Raw genomic sequence first — 13,056 nt, forward strand, 5'->3', positions numbered from 1 at the left:
ATACTTTTCTCACAAAAATAACTGTCACATTTTCAGGGACATGCAGTGTATCTTTCTCTAGACTCCTTCTGTCCCTTTATGTCTTTTTTGCAGCCTGTTAATAACACTCTGAGCTAAGTGGCCAATTTCTCTGTTGATTATTGATCACTTGTTAGGCTTCATCTTGGTGTCATAATGGCAAAATGTGACCAGCATGTGGAAGAAGACAGTTTGAAGACCAATTTTAATTGAATCAGAATCAGAATCAATTTTGCTATCACTTTATTTCTGAACCTTTAATGTTTGGACACTTGAATGACAATCACAGTAATCTGCATTTAATTTGCATACCTAATGTCTGCATTGACTGTGCACTGTCTGTCCTCACACTTTTGGCACCACTCCCACTTCAAACACCACTGTACATGCATAAACAACACTTACTTTCAGAAGTTAACACTCTTCAACTGTACATGCATAAACAACACTTACTTTCAGAAGTTAACACTCTTCAATAGTTATGCACAGGCCCTTTTACAACAGTTCTGAGGTGCCTAAGCTGTTTAGATGTATCTCTTAAATCACATATATTTTCTTTCCTGCACAGGTTATGTACATTCCTTTATTCATTCTGAAACATCAGTGGTTCTCAAACTCTTTTCACTAAGTACCACCCCAGAAAAGACTAGGCAGTCCAAGTACCACCATAATGGCCATCATTAAGATATAGTAGCAGTAGGCCTAAGTGTTCATTAAAAACAAGGAAAGTTTTATTCAACAAGTACATTTATTACTTGTTGAAGTAGTAAGAACATTGCACACAGTTTAAGCAGCAACACCATGTTTCAATATAGTAAAATAAGACACTGTATTTTAATTAAGCGATTCTTAGTTGTTCCACGAGATGGAGCCCGTGTACCGCTGGCGGCAGAGTGGTGTATAAAAAGAGTATGGCCAACTAAACAATGGGCGCCATGACTGCTACCAAGGACGTGTTACTTTGACATTAGTTTTTCTGACAAAATAAACCAAAATAATATGTCAATATATAGTTTTAAACATACTCCAGCTCATAAACTCACAATAAAACATGCTTTTATTTTGTCAAAGTATAATTTTGTGGCTATATTTGACGTACTCTGCTGCTACATTCCTGCAGTGTTTCGTGACCCAATACGCATCCGCCTAGTGCAATAACATAAAAAAATACACTGAACAACAAAAAACCCCAAAACTTTACCCTCATTTTGCCAAATCCTTATTATCTTTGGACCAACAATCACAGATAAATTATGACTTTTGTGTGAGATATTTCAAGTGTGGTGTCTGCCTCCAATGTATTTGTAATCACTGTATGTATCACTCATTATGTATTATTGTCATTCACCTTTCTTTTTTCAAACATTTTTCATACTTATTTCCCCATATTTCTGCACAATAACTCAGATATGGTAACCCTGGCACACAGTAGAGAATATGGAGTGATTTTTGGTCCAGAAAATATTTTTGCTTTATTTATTATTGACATATTTCTTGCCACTTTATGTTGTATACTTTTTATGAGAGTTCCTGTTTACGTTCTCTTCTTCTATGACACCCAAAATGTAGTTTCTTGTATAAATTTAATGTCCAACTATTTGTATTTGTGTTTGACTTTCTCTTCTACTGTTACCAAAATGCATTATTTCAGTTTTACTGGGATTCAAAGAGAGTTGTTTTTTGTCAAAATCATCGCTTTAATTTAATAATTTATTTTGTTGTCATATTAATCACCTTCTGTGTGTTCTGTCCTGAACAAAACACAGCGGTTGTGTCGTGTGTTTACTTGGCACAAGACACTGTAGTCACTGGCTCTCCAGTGTTTGTGAATCTTCACTTTCCATACTTGTCTTCTTTCCGGGTTGGTAGGAAATCGACGTAAAAGTTTTCTACAATTCTCGCGGGTGGAGCAGCCCCATGCTGCACAACGTGTCAAAACACTAACAAGGAAACACCACAAATACAGAGCATTAGCTCAAGTTATTAGCAGTCATGGCGCCCTGTAGTCACGTGGGTACCTTTTGACCAATCATTGAGGAGATCGCCTGAGACTGTGTTGGCCATACTCTCTTTATACACGACTCTGACTACACGTACTACAGTTTGAGAATCACTGATAAAGGGGACCTTCTAAATGTTGTTTCAGGTTTATCGTTAACAGAAGTGAAGGGGGAACAAGGGTTGTTTAATGTTTACTGTTCATTATAACTAATGTCTTGTGTCCTGAATGTCTTGTATACTCCTACTGGATGCTTTGAAGTTCCCTTTGGATCAATAAAGTACCTTTCTACCTCTCTGTCTACGATCAGAATAACTTTATTGTCCCAGAGGAAAATTGCTTTGGGCTAAAGTGCAATTCAGCTGCAATATATAAAAACAGAAACATAAAAGCTTACATGAAAACAAACACACCAGGACATCTATTGGTCCATTCACGGATTAGTACACCTGTTAATTTTTTCGCTGAGCTTTTTTTAGAGAACAAGGTGTTCAACAAGTACTAAAGTATTAAGCAGTTGCACATGTGCATTCAAAAGTTTCCCAAAGGTCAAATTAAGTTACCCTGTAAAGGTAAGAGTGAATTTTAGGTTCATCCTGAACTCAACAGCCAAATACCTCTAACTGTTAGTGAGTAGTTTGTAAAATATCTACATTTAACGGGCTCTATCAGAAAAATCTCCTGCATCCTGATTTTTTAGTATACGGTCCTCTGCAGAAGAAGTTTGGACACCCCTAATTTAGAAATAATTATCAAATAAAAAATGCATGAGAGTGGGCATAAAAAATCATTCCATAAGGAGTATTACAGAGATATTAACATAAAATACTTTTAATTACAGTCAGTGCAACAGAAGAATCAGACAAAGAGTTACTGACCTGTTTGCCAACATCCTCTAGGGGCGTTGCCATAGTATGCTCTGTAAAAATACATTTACTATTTAAATGTTGAAAGTGTACACACACTAGTTTAGTTTATTTTCTCACATTTGGTCATAACAGAATGTACACAACCACTTTGAAGGAAGTCTTCAGATGTTTAATCTACCCGAAAATGACCTTTTATTGAAAGCACTCTTATATTGTACTCCCATACAAACCCCGTTTCCATATGAGTTGGGAAATTGTGTTGGATGTAAATATAAACTGAATACAATGATTTGCAAATTATTTTCAACCCATATTCAGTTGAATATGCTACAAAGACATCTCGTAAAAAAAGAGTGTGGGTACTTTCCTGGCCCGCCTGACGCCTAGACCTGTCTCCCTTCGAAAATGTGTGGCGCATTATGAAGCGTAAAATACTAAAGCGGAGACTCCGGACTGTTGAACGACTGAAGTTCTACATAAAACCAGATGGAAAAGAATTCCACTTTCAAAGCTTCAACAATTAGTTTCCTCAGTTCCCAAACGTTTATTGAGTGTTGTTAAAAGAAAAGGTGATGTAACACAGTGGTGAACATGCCCTTTCCCAACTACTTTGGCATGTGTTGCACCCATGAAATTCTAAGTTAATTATTATTTGCAAAAAAAATCAAAGTTTACGAGTTTGAACATCAAATATCTTGTCTTTGTAGTGCATTCAATTGAATATGGGTTGAAAAGGACTTGCAAATCATTGTTATCTGTTTATATTTACATCTAACACAATTTCCCAACACATATGGAAACAGAGTTTGTATATCGAGTTTATTTATTCATTTATTATTTAGTTTGTGGCATACTTTCCTATTCGTTATTGATATCACTAACTTACCGCTTCATCAGTTTTTTACCATACTGGCAAAAAGTAGTTGTTGGCCAAATTGCTTCCAAACATTCAATTAGCAACCAATAATTTTGTTCACTCGCGTTGTATTTATTTTTAGGAGTGTCAACATTTACGCTAGCTGGTCACAGAACAAACTCTCGAGCAAGACAAAAGACAAAATAATCAACACGTATACTTTAAAGTAGTTTGCACACTGCTCTTGAAACGCACAAAAACTGCATTCGTTCACATTTACAAACATTCTTTCCCATTCCTGTTTTATGTAGAGCTTCAGTCGTTCAACAGTCCGGGGTCTCCGCTGTCGTATTTTACGCTTCATAACGCGCCACACATTTTCGATGGGAGACGGGTCTGGACTGCAGACGGGCCAGGAAAGTACCCGCACTCTTTTTATACGAAGCCACGCTGTTGTAACACGTGCTGATTGTGGCTTGGCATTGTCTTGCTGAAATAAGCAGGGGCGGCCATGAAAAAGACGGCGCTTAGATGGCAGCATATGTTGTCCAAAACCTGTATGTACCTTTCAGTATTACCTGAAAGGTAAATACAGATGTGTAAGTTACCCATGCTTTGGGCACTAACGCACCCCCATACCATCACAGATGCTGGCTTTTGAACTTTGCGTCGATAACAGTCTGGATGGTTTGCTTCCCCTTTGGTCCGGATGACACGATGTCGAATATTTCCGAAAACAATTTGAAATGTGGACTCGTCAGACCACAGAACACTTTTCCACTTTCCATCAGTCCATCTTGGATGATCTCGGGGCCAGGGAAGCCGGCGGCGTTTCTGGATGTTTTTGATAAATAGCTTTCGCTTTACATAGTAGAGCTTTAACTTGCACTTACAGATGTAGCGACAAACTGTATTTAGTGACAGTGGTTTTCTGAAGTGTTCCTGAGCCCATGTGGTGATATCCTTTAGAGACTGATGTCAGTTTTTGATACAGTGCCATCAGAGGGATCGAAGGTCACAGTCATTCAATGTTGGTTTCTGGCCATACCGCTTACGAAGAGTGATTTCTCCAGATTCTCTGAACCTTTTGATGATATTATGGACCGTAGATGTTGAAATCCCAAAATTTCTTGCAATTGCACTTTGAGAGACGTTGTTCTTACACTGTTTGACTATTTGCTCATGCAGTTGTGGACAAAGGGGTGTACCTCGCCCATCCTTTCTTGTGAAAGACTGAGTGAGCATTTTTTGGGAAGCTGTTTTTATACCCAATCATGGCACCCACCTGTTCCTAATTAGCCTGCACACCTGTGGGATGTTCCAAATAAGTGTTTGATGAGCATTCCTCAACTTTATCAGTATTTATTGCCACCTTTCCCAACTTCTTTGTCACGTGTTGCTGGCATCAAATTCTAAAGTTAATGATTATTTGCAAAAAAAAAAGTTTATCAGTTTGAACATCAACTATGTTGTCTTTGTAGCAAATTCAAGTTAATATGGGTTGAAAATGATTTGCAAATCATTGTGTTCCGTTTATATTTACATCTAACACAATTTCCCAAATCATTTGGAAAAGGGGTTTGTAGGTCATGTACATGTCCTTGTTTCTTTAATCTTGTCTTTTCTATACAGTTTTAATGTAATGTAATAAAAGTACAGCATCTACCCACAATCTACCCTTATCGCTGTATCTTATACAATTAAAACATTTCACTTTTTTTTTTGCTCTTACAAAGCTCTAATAAGTTTATACTTACCAATTCGTATGAAGTCATCATAGCCGTCATCAGCTTCATCGTCTGTATCAAATTCTTGTAGTAGAGTGGACACATTTGACTGTTTTAAAATGACAGGACAGATAACGTCTCGGTTGCACTCCTCTGCACTTTCCTTCCTCGGTCTGAGAGGATGCAAAACAGTTTTTGATGCATCTCTGAAGTCATTTGTATTATCATTGTGATTCACATGTTACTGAGCATAATGAAACATACATTAGAAGAATTAATCAAATACATTCATAACTTGTGTACAATCCTTTGGGAAATTAATAATGTGATGTCTCCTCAAGCCAAACGTATTACAATACATAATGCACTGCCATGCAGTGGGGAAACTAAGTATTTGATCATCTGGTTTCGTAGATTCACTCACAAAAAACAAGTTGAGCTGAGGAGTACTTTCTTAAAAGAGAACACTTTTTAGTGGGAAATTATGCCTATCGTTCACAATCGTTATGGAAGACATAAAGACGAGTGTATTTTTATTAATGCATTCTGAAAAGTAAATAAATACGATAAAAGTCTGCTGTAAATTGAGCTCTATTTTGCCCATAGAGCCCATAAAAAACACACAAACACCTTCATTCAGGTTTTATATACATAATGTAAGTATATAGGTAACGTAGTAACAAGCACATTTATAACAACATTTAATATTTATGTACACTGATCATTTTAATGCGGCGCATTAACTTAAAAAACACATCACAACGTTAACTTTTTTCCCCTGACAACATAACGGATAACTGCTCAGAACAGAGTTCATGAGAGCCAACAAACATAATCAAACGTCACTTACTGTAAGGTCTGCTGTCAATAGGATGCCGACTGCTAGGATGTAGATATATTCCCGTTTATATGAAGAATAACTTATAAACCTCGTGACAAAAATGGGGGTGGAACAAAGCATCTTTTCATGTCTTTCTCACTATTTATGGGTCTATATTGGCTATCAAAGTGTACCAACTTGTGTAAATACGTCCTCATCCTTCGACTATCCAGGTGAGAGGCATGATTTATGATCCACAATAAAGTCTGCTGAGCAAGAAAACAAGGAAGAACCTGATTAGTCGATGATGTCAACATTGGCACACAAGCTTGTGATTATGGTCTCTCTATAAATAGTTTGTCAAGTAAGCGCTTGTGATAACAATATCACTAATACTTGTTATCATTCAAGTCACAAAATGTAATTCTAGTATTGTTGGAGCTGTTTGGATGTTTTTTATTGGGTTTTATGAGCGGATTATAGGACCACCAATTTGCTTCGATGTAAGCAGACTTTTATTTACGAGTTCGAATGCATTAAAATACATCTGTCGTCCTGTCTGTAATAATGATTGTGAAGGATAGGAAAAGTTCCAAAAAAAAGTGCAGTTCCCCTTTAAAGGGACAGAACTAATTTGTGTGCTTAATGGGCACGTAACCGGTCAGTGGAGTTCAGAATGCTTGCAGAGTGGTAGGGGATCAAATATAAAAAAAAAATAGAGGCCTTATCCTACATTTCGAACCTTTTAGACCAATGTTATCATTTAAAATGTTGTTCTCGCGAGTGCCATTATATAAGATTGGTGGGGTTTTAGGTAGGGTTGTCCCGATACAACTTTTTTCAGTTCGGGATACAATACTGATTAGGCATATGAATATTACAACTCATGATTCAATTTGGTTTCACATGATTCAATTCAATTCTCTCAATATATTATTTGATATATACATTATAATATAAGATTTTCAAATCAGGTTACAAAAGCTAATTCTGGCTGTTGACGTATACTTGCAACAAGTAAGCAGGAACATTTCCTAAAAAACGCTTTTTAAAAAATCGACTCTTGAAAATTGCAAAACTATTCAGAATCGTATTAAATAAAAGCCACGCTTTGGATGTTAATCGATTTTTTTCCGGCAACCGTAAAAAACAACATTGGTGATTTGAGTGTTGACCTATGCCAATATTGATTCTATACAATATCAGCACGAGTTATACATACCGTATTTTTCGGACAATAAGTCACAGTTTTTTTCATAGTTTGGCCAGGGGTGCAACTTATACTCAGTAGCGACTTATGTGTGAAATTATTAACACATTACCGTAAAATATCAAATAATATTATTTAGCTCATTCATGTAAGAGACTAGACGTATAAGATTTAATCTGATTTAGCAATTAGGAGTGACAGATTTGTTTGGTAAACGTATATCATGTTCTATATGTTATAGTTATTTGAATGACTCATACCATAATATGTTACGTTAACATACCAGGCACCTTCTCATTTGGTTATTTATGCGTTAATAACGTACACTTATTCAGCCTGTCGTTCACTATTCTTTATTTTAAATTGCCTTTCAAATGTCTATTCTTGGTTTTGGGTTTTATCAAATAAATTTCCCCCAAAAATGCGACTTATACTCCAGTGCGACTAATATATGTTTTTTTCCTTCTTTTTTATGCATTTTCGGTAGGTGCGACATACATTCCGGAGCGACTTATACTCTGAAAAATACGATACTTTAATTTTGTAGAAAAGGCTTGATCAAGTGAAATGTCTAGGGTTGTCATCAAATAGTTGAAGATTCAAAAGATCGATCTCGATTTTCAACCTCGTCAAATCAATGGAAATTGAATACCCCTACTCCCCTGCGTACAGCTGATGTCTTGGGAGGATATATTGATTGTATGTAACATGTCTTTCTTTAATTAACAGTAAAATATTATTTTGTGGAAAGTGTAATATATGAAAATAAATAAATACATATTTACTTATATATATATGGATATACATATATATATGAAATATACACACACACACACACACACACACACACACACACACACACCCCGGTGTGGAAGAAGATGGATGGATGGATATATGTATGTGTGTGTGCCAACATGGTGTTAACTAAAATGCAAAAATCTAACTATAGATGTTGTATTTAGTCTTGTTTCTGCATGCATGATGGAACCTCTCACACACATCCTGACAAACTAGCAACTGCTTTGAAGCTCTTCCCTACCGATGTGCAATGTCAAAATCTCCATCCTCGTCCAATCCAGATTCAACAGTCCTTTCACCACCTCCTTCGCCATCTTTCTGTAGCTGGACTCGTGTCTCAGTGTCACTGTTTTCTGTCATTGGAGACTCTTTTTTGCCATGCCTTTCAGCATCAGACAAAATCGCATATTTAGAGGTGAACACTGGAAGAACACCACAAAATATAGGGATTAATAATTTCACAAAAGAATGCAACAGAAAAAATAGGGGAAAAGACATACAAACATAAGTACAGTTACACATACAAATAGGACAAACGACTTCTAAAGACTTCACCTTTACTTAAAGGCCTACTGAAACCCACTACTACCGACCACCCAGTCTGATAGTTTATATATCAATGATGAAATCTTAACATTGCAACACATGCCAATCGGCCGGTTTACTTTACTAAATTACAATTTTAAATTTCCCGCGGAGTTTCCTGCCATGAGGGGGCGACTTGTCCAGGGTGTACCCCGCCTTCCGCCCGATTGTAGCTGAGATAGGCGCCAGCGCCCCCCGCGACCCCGAAAGGGAATAAGCGGTAGAAGATGGATGGATGGAGTTTCCTGTTGAAAACATCGCGGAATGATGACGCGATGATGACGCGATGATGACGCGTGTTTGGGACGTTATTGGTTAGAGGGGATATATTAGCTCAGCACCACTTGCGGCTAAAAGTCGTCTCTTTTCATCGCGCAATTACACAGTATTTTGGACATCTGTGTTGCTGAATCTTTTGCAATTTGTTCAATTAATATTGGAGAAGTCAAAGTTGAAAGATGTAGGTGGGAAGCTTTTAGCCTTTAGCCACACAAACACACGGTGTTTCCTTGTTTAAAATTCCCAGGGGTGAAGGTTTACTATGGAGCGGTCAAGCGAACATGAATCCCGACTACATGTCAACCGGCAGTTTTGGGTGAGAAAATTGTGGAAATAAGTCACCTTTTACTGGAAATCAGCGGAGCCAGCGTCCTCCTGCTGCCGTGACTTCTCTAAGAGACTCTGGCGTCAAAACACCCGTGGCCACACCCCTCCAACTATCATGTACTCTTTAACTCACTAAAACACTAGCAACACAATAGGCAGATAAGGGATTTCCCAGAATTATCCTAGTAAATGTGTCTAAAAACATCTGAATCGCTCTCACTTGCCCTCGACCTTTTTTTTCTTTTTTTTTTCTAGGCCTTCACTCTAAATTTCCTCATCCACGAATCTTTCATCCTCGCTCAAATTAATGGGGAAATTGTCGCTTTCTCGGTCCGAATAGCTCTTGCTGCTGGAGGCTCACATAAACAATGTGAGGATGTGAGGAGCCCTCACACCGGTGACGTCATCGCGCACATACTTCCGGTAAAGGCAAGGCTTTTTTATTAGCGACCAAAAGTTGCGAACTTTATCGTCGATGTTCTCTACTAAATCCTTTCAGCAAAAATATGGCAATATCGCGAAATGATCAAGTATGACACATAGAATGGACCTGCTATCCCCGTTTAAACAAGAAAATCTCATTTCAGTAGGCCTTTAACACTAACTTCTGCATCTGTTGGCAGAATATGTTGCCTCCTATTAGCAAAATATATATACATTTTCCCGTTTTTTTTAATTGATGCTGCTAAATAAGCAGCTGGTGTAACTCTGCTGGAGTTCTACCTAAAAATAGATCCAGTCCACTAAATATACTACCAATGTTACCCTGTTTGGAGTTCCAGTACAGAATTACAAACTATTTGTGATAAACAGGTGTGTGCTTGCAGAGAGTCACGACACATGGCAGCAACAAAAAAAAGTGTTCAGAATCCAATTTGAACAATTTATAGCATTCCACACATTTTATAGTCATATATACTGTACACAACCTACCAGGCTGTCCAACACTGTTGAGGCGCGTCATGAGGTGACGTGTGTTGGGACAAAGCATGTGAACATCTGACAGCACACTATCATGATTAAAGATGATCTGGTCCATGGCTGATCAATCATGGTCTTCAACAGTAAAATTTCAGTCTTCAGTCAGTAGTAATATCTGAGGATACAGAGAGTCAACAAGGATTTAGGTGCAATGCAAGTAATTGAAATTAAAATAAATGTTGACAGCTATGACATAAGATCCTAATTACTTTAAAAATATTATTTATTTTGGTCTCAATGGGTTTACCCCTTGAACACAGCACATACAGTCTCGATCAAAAGTTTTCATACACTTGTAAAGAACATTATGTCATGGCTGTCTTGAGTTGCCAATAATTTATACAACTCTTATTTTTTTGTGATAGAGTGATTGGAGCACATACTTGTTGGTCACAAAAAACATTCATTAAGTTTGGTTCTTTTATTAATTTGTTATGGGTCTACTGAAAATGTGAGAAAATCTGCTGGGTCAAAAGTATACATACAGCAATGTTAATATTTGGTTACATGTCCATGTTTCACTGAAATAAGGCGCTTTTGTTAGCCATCCACAAGCTTCTGGCAAGCTTCTACTTTAATTTTTGACCACTCCTCTTAACAGAATTGGTGCAGTCCAGCTAAATGGGTTAGTTTTCTGACATGGACTTGTTTCTTCAGCATTGTCCATATGTTTAAGTCAGGACTTTGATAAGGTCATTCTAAAACCTAAGTTCTTGCCTGATTTAGCCATTCATTTACCACTTGTGATGTGTGTTTGGGGTCATTGTCCAGTTGGAACACCCAACTGCGCCCAAAACCCAACATCTGCTGATGATTTTAGGTTGTCCTGAAGAATTTGGAGGTAATCCTCCTTTTTTATTGTCTCATTTACTTACTGGAAAGCACCAGTTCCATTGGCAGCAAAACAGGCACAGAGCATAATACTACCACCACCATGCTTTACGGTAGGCCTGGTGTTCCTGGGATTAAAAGCCTCACCTTTTCTCCTCCACATATATTGCTGGGTATTGTGGCCAAACAGCTCAATTTGTGTTTCATCTGACCACTGAACCTACCTCTAGAAGGTCTTATCTTTGTCCATGTGATGTCAGATGAAACCAAAATTGAGTTGGTGGTGGTAGTATTATGCTCTGTGCCTGTTTTGCTGCCAATGGAACTGGTGCTTTCCAGTGAGTAAATGAGACAATAAAAAAGGAGGATTACCTCCAAATTCTTCAGGACAACCTAAAATCATCAGCCCAGAGGTTGGGTCTTGGGCGCAGTTGGGTGTTCCAACAGGACAATGACCCCAAACACACGTCAAAAGTTGTAAAGGAATGGCTAAATCAGGCTAGAAGTAAGGTTTTGGAATGGCATACTTGCCAACCCTCCCGAATTTTCCGGGAGACTCCCGAATTTCAGTGCCTCACCCGAAAATCTCCCTCGACAACCATTCTCCCAAATTCCTCCCGATTTACAGCCGGACCTGAGTGAGGACAGCCTGTCGTCATGTCCACTTTTCCTCCATATAAACATCGTGCCGGCATACTTGCCAACCCTCCCGGATTTCAGTGCCCCTCTCGAAAATTTCCCGGGGCAACCATTCTCCCGAATTTCTACCGATTTTCACCCGGACAACAATATAGAGGGCGTGTCGTGACGGAACTGCCTTTTGCGTTCTCTACGACCTGTCGTCGCGTTTGCTTTTTCTCCATACAAACAGCGTGCCGGCCCAGTCACATGTTGTATGCGGCTTCTACAGACACACACAAGTGAATACAACGCATATTTGGTGAACAGCCATACAGGTCACACTGAGGGTGGCCGTATAAAGAACGTTAACACTGTTACAAATATGCGCCACACTGTGAACCCACACCAAACAAGAATGACAAACAAAATTCGGGAGAACATCCGAACCGTAACACAACATAAACACAACAGAACAAATACCCAGAATCCCTTGCAGCCCTAACTCTGATACAATATACAACCCCGCTACCACCAAACCCCGCCCACCTTAACTCCGCCCCCCCACATCTCCCGAATTCAGAGGTCTCAAGGTTGGCAAGTATGTAGAATGGCCTTCCCAAAGTCCTGACCTACATGTGTGGACAATGCTGAAGAAATAAGTCAATGTCAGAAAACTAACACATTTTGCTGGACTGCACCAATTCTGTCAAGAGGAGCGGTCAAAAATTCAACCAGAAGGTTGCCAGAAGCTTGTGGATGGCTACCAAAATTGCCTTATTGTAGTGAAACTTACCTAGGGACATGTAACCAATACTACTCAGGTGCCTAGTGGTTAGAGCAGGGGTGTCAAACGTACGGCCTGCGGGTTGGATCAGGCTCGCGAACAGGTTTTATCAGGGCCGCGGGAGGAGTTTGCTCAGTATAAAAATGAGCCCGAATTTTTTAATGAAAGAAACTGCTGTTCTAAATGTGTCCACTAGATGTTGCAATAGCAATTCTTTGTTTCTTTGAAGATTATGCTACATATGTAAAAAAAATAAAAAAATAAATCACATTAGTGTACCGGTCGAGGAAAATGAGAAAACTAAAAATAACGTCCTGTAATTTAATTTTTATTTATTTTTATATCTTCATA

At 38.3% G+C, this 13,056-nt stretch overlaps 1 protein-coding gene and 1 long non-coding RNA gene across 4 annotated transcripts in view; one reads left to right on the forward strand and one right to left on the reverse strand.

Annotated features, from left to right (window-relative positions):
* LOC133541489 (methyltransferase-like protein 22) overlaps positions 1-13,056 on the reverse strand; it is a 33,234-nt gene that overhangs the window by 17,056 nt on the left and 3,122 nt on the right. For all 3 annotated transcript variants that reach the window (XM_061884936.1, XM_061884935.1, XM_061884934.1), the window contains exons 2-5: positions 10,422-10,584; positions 8,539-8,719; positions 5,500-5,642; positions 2,896-2,936 (exon numbers count right to left, since the gene is read on the reverse strand). In XM_061884936.1, the coding sequence (XP_061740920.1) occupies positions 2,896-2,936; positions 5,500-5,642; positions 8,539-8,719; positions 10,422-10,527 (471 nt within the window). In that variant the 5' untranslated portion in view covers positions 10,528-10,584. The remainder of the gene's footprint in view (positions 1-2,895; positions 2,937-5,499; positions 5,643-8,538; positions 8,720-10,421; positions 10,585-13,056) is intronic.
* The window catches only part of LOC133541490 (uncharacterized), a 48,930-nt gene that overhangs the window by 15,671 nt on the left and 20,203 nt on the right, over positions 1-13,056 (forward strand). The gene's annotated exons all lie outside the window — the stretch shown is intronic.

This window comes from Nerophis ophidion, linkage group LG23, assembly GCF_033978795.1.
Source record: "Nerophis ophidion isolate RoL-2023_Sa linkage group LG23, RoL_Noph_v1.0, whole genome shotgun sequence".
Taxonomy (NCBI): domain Eukaryota; kingdom Metazoa; phylum Chordata; class Actinopteri; order Syngnathiformes; family Syngnathidae; genus Nerophis; species Nerophis ophidion.